This window comes from Diadema antillarum, unplaced genomic scaffold, assembly GCF_040938485.1.
Source record: "Diadema antillarum isolate AM-2024a unplaced genomic scaffold, OU_Dant_1.0 scf00000143, whole genome shotgun sequence".
In the NCBI taxonomy this organism is placed as follows: domain Eukaryota; kingdom Metazoa; phylum Echinodermata; class Echinoidea; order Diadematoida; family Diadematidae; genus Diadema; species Diadema antillarum.
Genome location: NW_027271032.1, coordinates 3488172 through 3505962, shown reverse-complemented (window position 1 = coordinate 3505962; position 17791 = coordinate 3488172). Strand labels below are relative to the sequence as shown.

Here is a 17791-nt window from a genome sequence, read left to right as displayed (position 1 = left end):
ACCCTCCGCCCCAATTTTTTGTTTTTATTCCTTTTGTTTAAAAAAAATAATAACATAGGGGGGCGTGCACCCGGTGCGGTCCTCCCTGGATCCGCCACTGATCCAGAATTGTACAGACAGAAGAAGAAGCTTGAAACTGCAGTGCGCTGATCTTCAACTGTGGATGCACTTCTACAGATTACCCCGCGTTCACATTGTCCCCCGCGCCGCGGGGACAGCCTCAAGAGATCTTATCTTTTTTTACGACTGACCGTTCACATTGGTATCTCATCTGTCCCCGAGCTGTGGGGGCAATTGGGGCTTGGGGCGAGCTCTGCCAGGCATAGCGCATGCGCACATTTGATGACCACAGCTGGACGCTATCAATTTCGCCCCAAGGTCACTCTCCCCTCCAAATCTTGTCCCCGTACCCGACTTGATTCACGAGGGGACAAGTCCCAGCGAGCGTTCACATTGAAGAAGAAGAACTTGGATCTACGCAAATCAGCGTCTCGTCAATAGACTACTAGTATGAAACCGCGCCGAGCGAGGTTCTGTCACGTGATCAGTTTCGCGCCAGCTTTGTATTGTACGTGAGAAACTAAACCGTGCTGTGCGTACGTACGTACCCGTACCCGCCACCCGGCACCAGCGCGCAGCAGCACTGTGTTGTGATCACTGATCAAGTGAATGCTTTATCTTGTACCAATCGTAGATAAATCGTTCTATTGCACTCCTTTTCTCAAAATTTTTGGTGTCCTTTTATTCATAAATACGTTCCAACACTTCTTTGTCGAATCAGGAATCAGTCAGGATGTCAGCCAGAGATTACGTTGCTGAAAAAGGTAATACTATATGACTGAAGAGTTGATCATGTTGATGTGTGTGTGCGTGTAATGCAATGAGCGATCAGGGACCGCTGTTGACATCATGGCCATTTAAAATTTAAATGCCCCTGCCTTGTCATTTGTCATGGATGTATTTGCAGTGTCGCCTCACGAAACTCAAACACTTTACTCATGTACGTTTGTTCATTTACTCCCATATCCCTTCCCCTTGTGTGTTGTGATGTGGGTTGGATTTTCTTCATTTTTTGTAAAGTCAAAGATTTACCTTGACCGAAAGATTGGTCTGTCATATGGAACGTCGTCGGGGATATATTCCGCGGAGACTGCGTCTGGCTTTACGGAATGTCAAAAAAATAAGACTCCTCCGGACAGACGGATCTTTCTGTCTAAGATTTACCATCAAGGGGTTCAGGGTTGCCATTGAATTGGCATTGCACAGTCATTTTGTCACTGTTAGTTGAGTTGCCACCCTTTTATATTTTCTCTCATTTTTCGAAACACACCCAATTTAAACTAAACTTGTTAGATGTAAATTAGAGCTCTGACCTTCTGAGAGTCTATAAACGGCTCAACCCAAATGCTGTAAATCATTAAAATGGCAAAGGCCCAAAGTTCAAAATGATTGATATGTGATTTAACTAACTTCCCAGCAAAAAATATCGCCTTCCCCCTATGAAAAAGTTGATTTGCCCAGCCTGTCGTGTGAGCATACTCTCTAACTTAACGTTACAGTTTCATTACACGTTGTATCGTAGTGTGTGTGTGTCAAACACACCTGTACCTGTCCATAAAGTTCTTCCTGGCCGTACAGAGATTTTTCACTTTGACAGAAGGACATATTTGTTAGTAATGTTACTTTTCGCTTGACGTAAAAAAAAAGAGTCCTGTCAGTGCATACACATGAAATTATAAAGAACGAGAGGGACAAACATATGAACAAGTGCATAAATGAATGGCGGCTTCATGGTAATGGCGACTTACAAAATAGTTTGTAATGGTAGGTGACGTCAGAACCGCAGAATACTCTTACTCTTTAATAGTCTTATCTGAATTTTTCTTTCCCCTTGGTCTCTTTTATGCAGAGAAGTGCAAGGGTTTTCTGACAGACTTCTATGTCAGTGGTGGACGGAAAGGAAAGAAAGAGTTTAGATATGCCCAACAGCTGGTAAGCATTCAGATTCAAAGATATGTAGAAGTCTACATAACGTACCCATGTACATTGTTAGTACATCAGTCTATGTACACTATAAGCATTTGCAATTCCTTTCATTTGAAAGCATTTGTTGCATAGACAAGGCTGCACACTGGCGCTGGTCTGACCAGTAAAAATCAATGTCGGACCAGTAACTTTTTCAGGAACGGACCAGTAAAACATGGAAAAACTGGGTGCCTGCTGGTCCAACAGACAGGTTGGACCAGTAAAAAAAAATGTCTTAGTGTGCAGCCCTGGCATAGAGTATCTTTTATTCTTACTGTATGTACCCTTCAGAGTTGGACTGGAATGATGTAGATTAAAATGATAGGTTCTTTTTTTATTACTATTATTATTTTTTAAGAGTGTTGCCAAAAAAAAAAAGTGCTATGATGATGTCTGTTAGAAACTGCCAATTGTCAGCAAAAAGCTATTGAATGTATTTTAAAACACATGTTATCAGAAATAAGTTATCCTCTTAAAAATCATGCAAAGTTATGCAGAGCTTGGATTTTTTTACTGTGTACAAATGATCCCTACAAAACAAAGCTGACCACCTCCAGAATGCTTTTAGTTAGGTGCCCACCTCAACATCACCACTTTGCCTAACCAAAAGAGAGTTTCTGTCATTTATCTTGCAATCTCTCAACTCTTTGCAACAGGTTAAGATTGCCCACAGGGAACAGGTGGCTCTCACCATAGATCTAGACGATGTCGCTGAACACGATCCGGAGCTGGCGGAGGCCATCGTTGAAAACTGCCGGCGCTACGTGCAGCTGTTTGCCGACGCTGTCCAAGACATGCTCCCCGACTATCGCCAGAAGGATGTAAGTTCATATTTTTTGACACATCATGCATTGATTATCTTGGGGAGTAAGTTTATGATTTGTATTGATGTGTTTGTTGTTGATCAGATGCATTTTGTGAAAAGAAATATGGTTACTATAACTGAAGAACATTTTAAGTCAAATTTGATCAACAACAGACCAAGAAGATGGCAAAATTCCACCAATATTTACAAAGATAATTTACAAATTGGAATTTTTATTAGTCAGATGATGGCATTGCGCTCAATGTTTCATCTTCTCATTTAAGTTTTTGACAGTAAAGAAATCAAAAATCCTTTTGATTTTTATTGATGAGGTTGGGTTCAAGATTAAATTTATATGTCATCACTTTATTCATACGAAGGTCATCCACAAAGATGCGCTGGACGTGTACATTGAACATCGTCTCCTCATGGAGCAGAGGCTACGAGGACCAAACGCCGAACAACCCCGGGACACTAGGAACCAGTTTCCTGCTGAGCTGATGAGGAGATTGTAAGTGAATTTCCCATGTACCACTTGTAAAAATAGTTTACAGTTTTGTAGTGATTGTTTGATAGCACATGTAGTTATTCTATCCAAGTGAAATCTTCTAAGATTGAAATCAAGTTCTGTAGATATAGATGTCTCTTCCATTCAGTCAGAGATGTGGCATTCATCTTCTTACCAATTCGAGAATATAACTCAGGCGGATCCAGGTATTCCGTAAAGAGGGGGGCACCTTTACAAAACTAAAGGGGGGCACATACACCCCACCCCTCCCCCAATTTTTTCTCTTTTTTCTTTTGTTTTAACAAAAAATAAAGGAAGGCGCACACCCAGTGCACCCCTGCCTGGATCCGCCACTGTAACTGTTAAAAGGAAAGAGCAGACATTTGCACCAACATTTTATGCATTTTCTGATATGTTAGATTTGATGAGAGAGAAATCTCACTATGTATCCACCTCATTCGTCAGCAAATTATTAAGCCATCTTTAGAATGTTTTACAGTTTTTTATTGTATGTGTGATTTTATATATATATCCAAAACATTTGCAGATCAAAATTTATCATTTGTACATCCAGAGGATGAGTCCTCGTGTGAATTTTGTGTATTTTTCTCAGAGAATCCCTCTTCAGAAACCTCAAATTTACATCATAATGGTATTCCTAACATTTTTGCCCGCCACAGCGAAGTGTACTTCAAAACGCCCTCACAGCAGAAGGCAATGTCAGTGCGCGACATCAAGGCAGATCGCATCGGCAAGCTGGTGCAGTGTCGCGGCATCGTGACCCGATCCACGGAGGTCAAACCTATGATGACTGTTGCCACCTACACCTGTGACCAGTGTGGTGCCGAAACCTACCAACCGGTGAGTGGAGTTGTCCTCTTTAGAAAGTGGAGAGGGTTTTAACTCACTACACTTGCTTGCAAAATAAACCTTTATCCAGATTCTTCAAACTGATCAATCTATCTCTAGCAAAAATAATCTCAAAGACTAAGGAAAACTCAGTCTTGATAGTACTTCAGTTGTTAAGTTTACAAATGCATTTTGAATAAAACGGCTTTGACTTCATTTCATATTCTTTAATTTACTGCAAATATCAACTAAGTGCACAAAGTACAACTCACTGATGGGGTTATCTAAAGAGTCACAACTAAAAACTGCAAACTAGCATATTGTATTGCCTTTGTGTTGAATTTTGTACCAGGTAAACTCTCATTTGGTTCTACTATAGCAGTGTGTACTACCTTGTACTTGTTCTTTTGCCTGCAGGGTTTATTTGTTAATGATGATTTTCTTTTATACATTAATGATAATTTCCATTATTCATGACTGCATTCAATCAGAAATATGGCTCAGGCAGGACACACCACTCTTACTAGAGTTTGTGATATTTATCTATGATGATGTCTTTGATGCATATGTCATGAGGTTCAGTACTTTTATGTCCTAATTCTACATTTCAGATAAATTCCCCAGCCTTCATGCCGCTTCTCATGTGCCCCAGCCAAGAGTGTACAACAAACAAGTAAGTCAACCTCATCCCCAGTGGATTTCTTTTGCACAGTTTTAGGGTCTTCACTCAAAGCTCCCATCTTTTTGTTGCCTCAGATGTTGTGTGGCATATGGATGAAGAGCACTTTTCAGTATCTGTAGCAGTTTTAATACGAGCTAGCCTTATATCATCCAGTAGGTGCACAGACACCCAGAGAGCAAGGGCGAAGATGTAAAGATCTGAATCATTCTTCTGAGGAGAATTTTGATATTGGTTTGCCTGTATGTCTCTGCGTCTATTTGTCTATTGGTGCAGAATTATTTTCCAGGCCAAACTTTGAATACTGGTACTGTTTTTTTTTTTTTAATATCTCGACTGTCACTACATTTGATTGAATTGACATGAACAGGTGGAAGTATATAATGTGATGGATTAGTTTGTTGAGATGATTTTTGACCTATTGCTCCATTGATGAGTGATCAGGGTCAAACTGAGAGAATTAGAGCATTAAAATCATTCTTTGAACACAGTAGTGCATTTTTAGAAGATGACACAGTTATTGAAACCTACTGTTATCATCTTATATTATTGTTATGCTCCATTCATCTTTCACATTTTTTATCTACACTGTATCAATGAGCTCTGACACGGATGGAAATCATACAGCAATAAGTTGAAATGGTCGATCATAATGTAGATTGATTGGGGAAATGTAATAATGTAAATAATGTACAAAGTATAATGGAGTAACTAAAGTTTGTCCAAATCTATGCAATGTACACTCCACCATTACTTTGGTCTTACACTGATGCTGGAATGTTGATGGTTTTGCACTTCAAACCTTTGCTATGCTACTGCACTGCAGATTCTAATAAGTGAATGCAATCAATTATATACTTCTTCCATCTGCTCCTTCTACCCCGTACCAGGTCTGGTGGTCGGCTCTACCTGCAGACCCGCGGCTCCAAGTTCGTCAAATTCCAGGAGGTGAAAATCCAGGAGCACAGTGATCAGGTGCCCGTGGGCAACATCCCGCGCAGCATGACGGTCTACGCCCGTGGTGAGACCACGCGGCAGTGCCAACCCGGCGATCACGTCAGCGTCACAGGCGTGTTCCTTCCCATGCTGCGCACCGGATTCCGGCAGATGACGCAGGGTCTGCTCTCCGAGACATTCATGGATGCGCATGTGAGTCATATAGCGTCAACATCATCAGAGTTGCGTGTCAACTGTAGCTTTCAAAATTTGCTGAAATATATACTCATTCGACATATTAGCTCATACCCTAAATACCCCAAATTTGGGTATACAAGTACTGTTAATACATTAGTGTTACATAATTTGTTTTTTGACTTGCATTTGTTCATCCTAGCTTGTGTGAAAGTTAGTTCAGTAGGTGAAAGTGGTCCAAGACAATGCCTAATCCAATACCCACATGGAGCACACAGACAATCTGAATAGAAGAATGAAGCATCGTAACAATATGTGCTGAGATGAAAGAAAAAAAACACCTATCTTTACTTTAGATATAGGGAAGACTTTTGTTTACTGTAAAAGTGGAAGTTTTTGCGCGGTGTTCAAATTTTCGAGCATTTTGCGCAACAAGAAACTAGGGTGAAAATAAGAGCACGCAAAAATGTTTGCTTATCATATGTTCCTGTAGTTGATGTCTTGATTCCGCAGAATTAAAAACACACAAACCTCTGAGTCATCTTACCCAGCCAAGCACAAAAAAAATACTCGTGCAAAAATATACACTTTTACAGTAATTGATATTCATGAGGACTGCTCAAATTATCTTATGGGGACAAGAACTACCATTTTGAACCCAAATCTGTGGTATCATGTGCATTTAATACATCAAAAATTGATGATTTTTTTTTTCTTCAGAGCATAGTGAAGATGAACAAGGCAGCTGATGAAGAGATGTCCACAGAGGAGCTCTCTGAAGAAGAAGTCCAGCAGATTGCAGGTCAGTGAACTTCATTGCAAGTCCCTGTGCTGATGTCATACTGGGACATTACTGTGAAATGAAGTAAAAGCAAAACATACCAGTGTATGCCAAAACTGCATCCCTACCTTTCTCATATTGTTTAGTTACACTTTTCAAACACTTGTCCATGCTTCTTCTGTACGCTGTGAAGATTTTAATGACAGTGATGTTTCGCTGTTGGGATGACAAAATCTTGTATCTCAAAAATGTATAATGTTCAGGAGAGGGAAAAGCATGGCAACCAGAGCTCTGTAACAAATGTGATCATCTTCCTATTGACAAGCCATAGTGGCTTTGTTTTTTAGGGGTAAGACAGCTAGGATTTGGACAGATTATCGCCTAACTGATTATCTGACAATTAATCCAACAAGGTGATTTTCACCAAAGTTGAGAAACAAGATCTTGTCACCCCAGCGAGGGTTTGATATCTTGTTAGCACCTCTTTTCCATGTAATGCTTAAATTCCTCACTATTTTCCATACTTGTTAAGAAGAGGAGATGAAAAAAAAGTCACAAAGTGATGTTTACTGTAGGAATAATGAGGGGAATGATAATGCTTTGCATGTGAGTATTCCTCAGCACTTTTATGTTGCAAGAGTGCAACTTACCTAGTGCAGTGTCTGCTGTGATTCATCCTGATCATTTACGGTAATTTATGTCGCCATATAGCAGATTAATGAAAATGTTCAGATGTGTTTGAACTCATGCTCTGTTAGTAGCTTCTTCAACACTACCATTTAACCTCTCAGCCTCCTGTCCTTATTTATTGATCAATTGATCAATTTATTTATTTTGTATTTATTCATACATTGTTTGTTTATTTATCTCATTAATTTATTTTTTTAATTTCATTTATTTAATATAAAATAATTTATTTTTTTGTTTTTTATTATTATTTGTTTATATCATTTATTTATTTTTTGTTTATTCATTCATTCATGATATGTTTATTTTCATATTCATTTCATATAACTATTTGGTATTAATGTATTTATTGTTTGTAGAGGAAGACTTCTATGAGAAACTTGCGGGATCCATCGCCCCAGAAATCTACGGCCACGAAGACGTCAAGAAGGCCCTTCTGCTTCTCCTGGTCGGTGGGGTGGACAGGTCACCGAAGGGAATGAAAATCAGAGGTGAGATTAGCAGGAGAAAATGCAACTGTTGACTAGAGAATCAACTAAATACCAGCCATAAATAATTTCCTAGATTTCAAAGAACATCGAATTGCCATGACATTTGATTTATGGATTAGCAAACCATATATGAATGAGTGTTCGCCCTTGCAGACAGGTTTTGAAGATGTAAAAATATTGATCAGTACTATTAAGAGGCAGCCAACTTATGGGCAGATTGCCCTACATTGATGTACAAATAAGTGCCAATTAATCATTGTCATGGCAACTACTGAAACACTGATTAATTGGTGCATGTCTATGTCGATGTATGGTGTAACTTGTCAGTCAGTTGCAAATGAAAACAGTGTGATGTAAGAATTCATTAATTGAATAAGATACATGCAGTCATAAATTCTAATGATAATAGACATGCTTACGCAGTAAGTACTTGAGGTGTAAACATTTGATAATTTCTGTACCGATGATCCTTCACAAGATATCGTACTTACACATTCAAAGCATGAAACCATAACATAGAATTTATGTCATATTTCTGTTTTTGTTAAATGCTAAAAGATACTGCGACTGATTTTTCTCTCAGTGTGTTTAATCATTGTCTTAATTGTGGGATTAGGGATAGGATTAGTGAAGCTTTGTGTGCCAATAACAAAATACTTTGTTTATCAATGAATGCCTAAAAGGTCATATATCCCTTTAACAATTGTCACAAAATTTTGCAAGTATGAAGATGACTGTCTTCCAGCATAGTGTATGAAATCTTATTGTAGTAAACCTCGGAGTTTTTTGAAAAAAAAGAAGAAAAATATCCCCATGTTACGTAAGAATGCGCTTCCATTTTGTACCAAGAATAATGGTTGATTTGTTTTGTTTTGGTTTTTTTTTTTTTGGTTTTTTTTTTTTTTTGTTGGGGGGATGGGTCCAAATAAATTCACTGGAAATGTATAGTATTTATTCCCCCTCCATCATAAAGAAATTTTTCAGTCTTATTGTCCCCGCCGAACGAGTTCGAGCAGGGGACTATGAAACGGGCTCCGTACGTGTGTGTGTCCGTCCGTCCGTGTGTCCGTCCGTCCGTCCGTCCGTCCGTGTGTCCGTGTGTGATCAAAATCTTCAATTTGCTACTTCTCTGTCACTTATGAGCCAATTTTGATTCTGTTTGCTTTATATGATAGCACTACATGGGAGCTTTGAAACTTCTACACAGAATTTCAGTCGTGACCTTTGACCTTGACCTTTGACCTATATTGTACATTTTGCTACAAAATGCTACTCCTTCGCCATTTCTAACCCGATTTCGATTCCGTTTGCTTTATATGATGGCACTAGGTGAGGGCTTCAAAACTTCTATACAGAATTTTGACCTTTGACTTCTTTGACCTTGATTTTTGACCTATATTGTACACTTTGCTACAAAATGCTACTCCTTCGCCATTTCTAACCCGATTTCGATTCCGTTTGCTTTATGTGATGGCACTAGGTGAGGGCTTCAAAACTATTACACAGAATTTTGACCTTTGACTTCTTTGACCTTTGACCTTGATTTTTGACCTATATTGTACATTTTGCTACAAAATGCTACTCCTTCGCCATTTCTAACCCGATTTCGATTCCGTTTGCTTTATATGATGGCACTAGGTGAGGGCTTCAAAACTTCTACACAGAATTTTGACCTTTGACTTCTTTGACCTTTGACCTTGATTTTTGACCTATATTGTACATTTTGCTACAAAATGCTACTCCTTCGCCATTTCTAACCCGATTTCGATTCCGTTTGCTTTATGTGATGGCACTAGGTGAGGGCTTCAAAACTTGTACACACAATTTTGACCTTTGCCTTCTTTGACCTTTGACCTTGATTTTTTACCTATATTGTACATTTTGCTACAAAATGCTACTCCTTCGCCATTTCTAACCCGATTTCCATTCCGTTTGCTTTATGTGATGGCACTAGGTGAAGGCTTCAAAACTTCTACACAGAATTTTGACCTTTGCCTTCTTTGACCTTTGACCTTGATTTTTGACCTGTGTTGTACATTGGCTACAAAATGCTACTCCTTCGCCATTTCTAACCCGATTTCGATTCCGTTTGCTTTATGTGATGGCACTAGGTGAGGGCTTCAAAACTTTACACAGAAATTTGACCTTTGCCTTCTTTGACCTTTGACCTTGATTTTTGACCTGTATTGTACATTGGCTATAAAATGCTACTCCTTCGCCATTTCTAACCCGATTTCGATTCCGTTTGCTTTATGTGATGGCACTAGGTGAGGGCTTCAAAACTTTTACACAGAATTTTGACCTTTGACTTCTTTGACCTTTGACCTTGATTTTTTACCTATATTGCACATTTTGCTACAAAATGCTACTTCCGGCGGGGACATATATTACGCACCGCGTAATTTCTACTTTTCCTTGTTATTCTGAGGAAAGGTCTGAATAACCTACCTTTACTATATACTGTAAAGTAATCTAATTTTCAGAGTTGCAAAATTTATATGCAAACTTCAAACATTGTGTTGTATTTCTAACCCTCCACCCTGTTGCCAGGCAACATCAACATCTGTCTGATGGGTGACCCCGGTGTGGCCAAGTCACAGCTTCTCGGCTACATCGATCGTCTGGCACCGAGGAGTGAGTACCTGGGGTAGAGGTGTCACATGACAAGGGCCAGCATTTCTTGTCTGAAGAGATCATTTATTGTAAAGGCCCGATATCACAGGGATTTATGGGTGGCCGGATTCATTAACTGCCCACCGGGATACATTCAAAAAACCGCAAATAGCACTGTTCAGCAAATATGCGTGTCAAAGTATACACTCAGTGGTAATGGTTGACTCCAGTTGAGATTCTTCGGCCAAGTGTGTGCTTTCACAGAGATTAGCGAAAGCCAACATTTATACCGAATTTCTTATGGGGATTTTTTAATTTGTGCAAGCCAGGCTAGCTTTCCCACTCAATGGATGCCCATGCTACCGGGTATTTGAGTGGACAACTAATGTTTTTGTTTTGATAAGGTATGCATGAAAGATGTCACTGACCAACCAATTCATTCCTTCAGGTGAAACACAAGGGTTTGGTTTTCGTTGTCACTGCTTTGCTAAGCTGTGTATCCCAACACAAAGCCCTGAAAAAGTGAAATAAACAGAATGAAGAACTGTAATAGCATTAGAAGTGTGAATGTCTTTTTAATTATGCCATTAACTTGCAATATGATCAACACTTTTTTGCTTATTGTGTGTCGGTCATTGCTAACCCTTCATAACAGGATTTGGACATAGAATGATACTAAGCCAGAGAAAACACAAACAAATTTATTGCTACAAATTACTAGACAAGTAGTATGTAGTATACATTCAGATGGTCCAGTTTTGAGGGCCTTAACATACTTCGAACTAGAATCCAACAAACCCATCATAGTTCATTCATTAACTTTTTGGTAGCAATATTAGATGGATTTTGATAGTGGCATCTTTATGACCACAACAGAGTTAATAATCTCAGTCTCCTGTGTCCCACCCAGGCCAGTACACCACAGGACGCGGGTCATCAGGCGTCGGTCTCACGGCGGCGGTGATGAAGGACCCCATCACGGGGGAGATGATCCTGGAGGGCGGGGCACTGGTGCTGGCAGACGAGGGTGTGTGCTGCATCGACGAGTTCGACAAGATGAACGAGACTGACCGCACGGCCATCCACGAGGTCATGGAGCAGCAGACGATCTCCATCGCCAAGGTGAGGGGGTTGCACCCGTCAAGAGAGGGCGCTCCATTGGTCACGCATCCGTCAAAACAGGATGGCGATTGTGTCATAGTTTGCCATTAATGAAATGTTTGGTAGTTCGCCCTTTTGGAGGCAGCTCTCGACTTCTAATTTGATCGGACAAGACAGCAGGTGTAAGCTGTGTACCATTTTGCAGCAATGGGTATATTTTGGGTTTTACATATCGCCATGGGAACATTCAAATTGCATGAATTTCCACAGTGGTACAAGAGGCATTTGTCTTTTATCAACTCATATGTCTATGCATACTGGGCTTGGTAGACATCGTTTCAATTCTAGAGATAACTGAGGCAAACTAAACGATCAAATATTAAAGTTTGTGTGTCCCTTCTTTATCCCTTAAAATCGAATTTAGGAAAACAGTCCAGATTTTGTTTTTCAAAGTTGTTCTGTTGTAAATATGAGTAATTCAGACTTTTTCTCAGAATAGTAAAATTGGAAACTTCTTTGTGATGGAGGGGGAAACAGTATTATAGATTTCCAGTGAATTTCTTCAGACCCCCCCCCCCACCAAAAAAAAAAAAAAAAAATTCCAGCCATTAATCGTGGTTCAAAGAGGGAGCATTTTTTTCAGTTACATGGGGCTAGGTTTGCATTTCTTTGAATTGAGGTGTATTACCATAAGATTTCATGTACAATGGTGGTAGATGTTATTATTATGATGTTTGCAAAAGAGATACCTGACCTTTGAAATCCATTCATAACTGATGATGCAAGAGCCCTTGTGATAAGAGGGTACATATATGATTTAATAACGTCTGTGTGTCAATCTTCCAGGCCGGTATTATGACGTCTCTGAATGCCCGCGTGTCCATCCTGGCCGCTGCCAACCCCGCCTATGGCCGCTACAACCCCAAGAAGTCCATCGAGCACAACATCCAGCTGCCGGCAGCCCTCCTCTCCCGCTTCGACATCCTCTGGCTCATCCAGGACAAACCGGACAGAGAAAACGACTTGAGGTGGGGAGAGAGAAGACTAAATATGATTTTTTTTTTTTTTAAATCAAGATTTCTCAATATTCAATATTTCAATATTTCTAATGATGATGAACCGTCTGGACTGAGGATGGTCATGCTTATGCTGAAATTATAAAAGTATGAGCTCAGAAATGTCAATTTCCTTAAATTTTTGTTTATTTTCAGTACAATGCTCACCTGATAATGGAGAATTGCTTGAGCAGGAGCCCTCATTAAGTGCAAAGAAATTTGATGAAACGAATGTTTATGTCATTTCCACCACTTAGTTGAAACTATAAAGTGCTTTATTGGGATGGAGTCATGCAGAAACATTTCCATTGTCCATTATTGATGTTTAAAAATGATAAGTAAATGCTTACCAGAAGGGCTATTTTCTTGCTGATCCTAGATTTGCTCTTATTCATATTACAGGACCATCATGCTCTTCCCCCCCCCCCCAAAAAAAGGGTACATTTTTCCACTAAAGAACCAGCAAATCAAACTGTGTATGATTACATGTTCCGTTCCATCTTGACCCATGCTCTAGGTTGGCCCAGCACATCACATACGTCCACCAGCACTGCAGCCAGCCCCCAACACAGACACAGCCACTGAACATGAACTTGATGAGGTGAGACTGGCTTGAATTCTGTATCCGTCTTTTCATCTTTTCCTTCTTCATTTTTAATTTGTTCTTCCTTCCATAGAAGCGGACCAGGTGACATAAACTGCTCTTGTGTCATTTAGGATTTATGTCCGTTTTCTTATCTTTGATTCAAGAGGCAAAAACTGTACTTTATGTGTTATTGTCTGTGAACATGGATATGGTTTTTGTCAAGTTTTGGCAATGAGCATGATAAAATGCATTTGAGTGGTACACCATACTGATATAACTGACTTGTAGACTTCTGTGTACCTACAGAATTGTGCTGATTGTACTACAAGTTCACAGAATATGAGATGGCAGTCAGATAACAGTTGTGAATGAGACTTTTTTATTTTTATAATTGCAGTCACCAACTAAAACTGTTAAGCCAAATTTTACCCTATTCTAACTGGGCTATTTGAGACCAAGTTTTTACTGGGGGGCCTTCAGATCTTGGCCGCCGATCGCGCGATCGCCGCAAAATTTTGCCTGAAGATAGAGCCGGATGTCAACTACAAGATTACATGGTCATACAAAAGAAAAATTTTGATTTTCTATTTTTAGTAAATTAATTATGCAAATTACGCATGAAATCGTATTTTCACCTATAACTCCATTAAAAAGACTGAATGATTGCTAAATTTTTGTGTAAGAGTTCCTCAAGACACATTGAATAATTTTCTTGTAAAAAAATAGCACGATCAAAATTAGTTTCTTTTGTTTTTTATTGTTTTGTTAATTTCTTATGTATTTTATTGTTTTTCAACCTTTGGTTTTCTATTGTTTTTTGGCCAAAATTTGTTGCAGGCGCTTTTTCAAGCTTAACTACATTAAAATTGATTAATTTCAATGGTTAAAAGTTGAAATAATCTAATTTATATCAATTTAACCAAAAAACACAATTTGCATTGGATTTGCACACGATATCATGAATTTGAGCCGTTTTCGGGTTGACACGCATACGCAAAACATTACATAACTTCAGAACGGTGTACCCGGACATCGCAAATTTGGTCTCAAAATATGCGGGAGACTTCAAAGAAAAAAGTCATGAAACGACGCACCAAATATCCGCGTTGCGGAATCGCGGCGCGAAATGTCGAGGGGGGGTCAAGTTGACCCCCCCCCCCCCCCCCCCCCAGTTAGAATAGGGTTAAGCATTGTGAGACAGATTTTAAAGGTTATTGCTATATCAATTTACAATGCTATTTTTATAGAAATGTGCTGTTAGTCATTAATGTCAAGCTGTTGTCCATTGCCTATTGAACTCATTGTGATGGTATGGTAATAATTAACAGTTTCCTTGAGTAGAACAAGGCTCCCTGTGTTCCTGATACTTCACATTTAATTCTAGATTGTTTCTTTGAACAAACCTTTTAAAAAATGCCATACAAGTGTGAATTTCCTAGGTGGCTTGTTGCTGTCAGCAAACCAGAAATATTACAGTGTGGCAAAAATAGTGCAAAGTCATAAATTGTTCAACAAGCACATTTTTACGAGCTATTGATTTCTGTCTATTTATTATTTCGCAGGCGTTACATCGCCCTCTGCAAGACCAAACAGCCTGTTATCCCAGAGTCTCTGACGGACTACATCACGGGGGCGTATGTGGAGATGCGTAAGGAGGCCCGGGGTAGCAAGGATACCACCTTCACCTCGGCGAGGACTCTCCTCAGTATCCTCCGCCTAGCAACGGCCTTGGTGAGTAGTTGGTGTCCCAGATGATGTATCTTTTAATAAATGATGGAATTATGTTGAGTCTCTGATCGTCTTGGTTACCCTGCTGGTGTGTCTTTCCATCTAGACATTATCAAGCAAACCTGTCAAATGGGAGATTTTGTGGTCTGACAATTTGCCGTAAGATGCACCCATGTGGTGTATCATGAGGTAACAGTGTACAGATTGTCGACTAATCACATATATTTCATATAAGCTATTGTTTTGCTACACCCTTCAGAGTTCCTCTTTATTTGTCATTTCACATCCTCATTGTTGAGAAACTTCCTCATGCATTGAGATTTTTTGGTTGTTGTTGATGCCAAGCACAGAAAAGTGCAAAATCTTAGGGGTATGGAGACAGTGTGGAAATGGTGACACCAGTATGTATAGCTGTATAAATGATGCACATTACATTGGATCATACAAGAGAGACTCTTTAGCAGAATGCTTTGATGCTTTGTTAACCCTTGATGTGCTCAGACACATAGCTCAACTTGCCAACCTTTTACATCAGCATTCACTAATCCAACCAAACCCAAACCTCATTGTAAAGTTCAGTGAACTCGCTCAGCTCTAGCAATGCGGCTCAGTCCGACAGGAAGGCCAGGGTGACACAATAAGGATTGGGGGCATTGAGTAATCCCTATTCATTAGACAATGGTTCCCAGACCTCTGTGCCAAGTGGCAAACAAAGCCCTTCAGCATGCGTTCCAATTGGCAAATGAAACATATTGAGGGTTAATATTATCTTTACAAGTGCACCTGATGTTAAAATTCTCTTTCTTTCTCTCTTTCTCATTCTATTCCCACCCCCCCCCCCCCCTTTCCAGGCTCGTCTGCGTCTCATCGACGTTGTGGAGAAGGAGGATGTGAATGAAGCCATGCGTCTCATGGAGATGTCCAAGGAGTCGCTGATTGGTCAGCCAGACACCGCGACTAGGTAGGTAGAGGCTTGGAATATCGGAATCTGAGCTCCATCACAATCCATGAAGTCAAAGCAATTCACTCAGTTGACCATGTTTGATCCAAGACAGTTTTTGTGCTTTAGTAGTAAGATTGCCAGAGTTGTTGTTGTTGTGTGTCCCCCCCCCCCCCCCCCAACCAAGATTAAGACTCAAATATAAAACTTTACCGGAAACAGATAATGATGAAATGCATCTCTGCCCAGTGATAGATATAAATAGAATGGATATAGCTGAATTGATATAAAATCAGTAGACATTGAAGACAGAATAATGTGCTATGAATATCCACTGTATCTATCAACTCCATGTAAATCGACCTTTACAGGACTGTGAGAAATATTTAGACTTAGGTGATACTTAACTTCTGCTTGCACACAGGAATATAGGCGAAAAGCTACGAGTGTAGATTGGGCCTTTTTTGTTTTCATTGACTGAGCCAGTTATTCAACATAAGCACTTATGCAAAATTGACTATACATGTAACTAATAGTACTTCAGATTTGCAGATCTACTTACAATTGTTGTGCTTTCATGACTTCTCAAACTTTTTTTCTACTCACAGGCCCCAGAGGGCTGAGGATGTCATCTACCGCATCGTCTGCGACGTTATCAGCGAGCACGGCAGCCGTGGCGTCAAGTACACGGAGGCGCGCCAGGCGTGTCTGGCCAAGGGCTACACCAACGACCAGTTCGAGGAGGCGGTGGAAGCCTACGAGGAGCTCAACGTCTGGCAAGTCAACACGGCCAAGACAAAGATCACCCTTGTGTGATTCGGACTTGGGGGGCGCTATACTATACAGGATGCTAACTTTTATTCAGATGTTTGATTCTACTGTATAACCGTGCATGTCCATACTTGTTATCCTGCCAGATTTGCCTGCAGATAGCCTTACCTCAGATGACCGAATGCGGGAATGCGGTTCTACGATCTGTGTGCAAGACTGTGATTGATAGCATTGTAATGAGAAATGCAGTACCCTGACTTGATGTTATCCCCTCTTTTTCAAAGGTGACTTCCAGACCGAAATAATATGAATCATGATTAGGACACAAGGGTTGATTTCTTCATTACTGAGAAATCCTACCAATAATCATAATGACTTGTACATTTGCAAAATACTACTATCACTGTTAAAGTTCTACCTGTTCAGGAAAAAAAAAAGTTGATAATGTGTAAATACAGTGTAGATGTAAAGTTTTAGAGGATGATAGAGTAAACATACAGATAGAGGTGTCATTTCTCATTAGAGATGGATGTACATTGTTTGATTCAAAGTCGTTAAAAGTGTGTACATTATGAGCGATGTAAATTACCTAAGGTGAGACGATTTACTGAAGTGGAGCTGACAGTTTACTGCAGGATAAATCTGTTATCCCAAAGTACTACATGTATTATCAGATCTGAATATAGACAATTAACCACACACACCACACACCCTAGACATTCTCACAAAAGCTGTATCCATACTGGAAGCTTGGTATTACCAGTAATGAATGCTGCTTCTATTTTATTTCTCTCTCTCTCTTATGGGGACAGAAGCCATATTTATATGGTACCCAGTCATAACGTGATGTAGATTCATGAAAATTATTTGCTACACAGCAGTGGAAGAGCAGTAATTTCTTCATGAGATGATCTTATTTTCAAGTCTCTGTGACAATTACAAATGTTGAAAGTAATTTATCCTGTTAGATTGGCATCAATTGACGGTGCATCCCAATTTTGGCAGCACTTTGAAATCTTTGCAATGTATGCTTGCTTGTTA

General features: G+C 39.7%; 1 protein-coding gene across 1 annotated transcript; it reads left to right on the top strand.

Annotated features, from left to right (window-relative positions):
* Nucleotides 1-679: 679 nt before the first annotated feature.
* Nucleotides 680-16902, top strand: LOC139721471 (DNA replication licensing factor mcm7-like). Its single transcript, XM_071632787.1, has 16 exons — nt 680-824; nt 1910-1992; nt 2682-2846; nt 3211-3341; nt 4019-4199; nt 4799-4860; nt 5757-6015; nt 6718-6799; nt 7825-7956; nt 10507-10590; nt 11480-11691; nt 12517-12698; nt 13243-13326; nt 14874-15042; nt 15891-16000; nt 16588-16902. Exons 1-16 carry the CDS (start codon nt 794-796, stop codon nt 16793-16795), a joined length of 2175 nt encoding a protein of 724 aa, XP_071488888.1. The 5' UTR covers nt 680-793; the 3' UTR covers nt 16796-16902.
* Nucleotides 16903-17791: the final 889 nt, after the last annotated feature.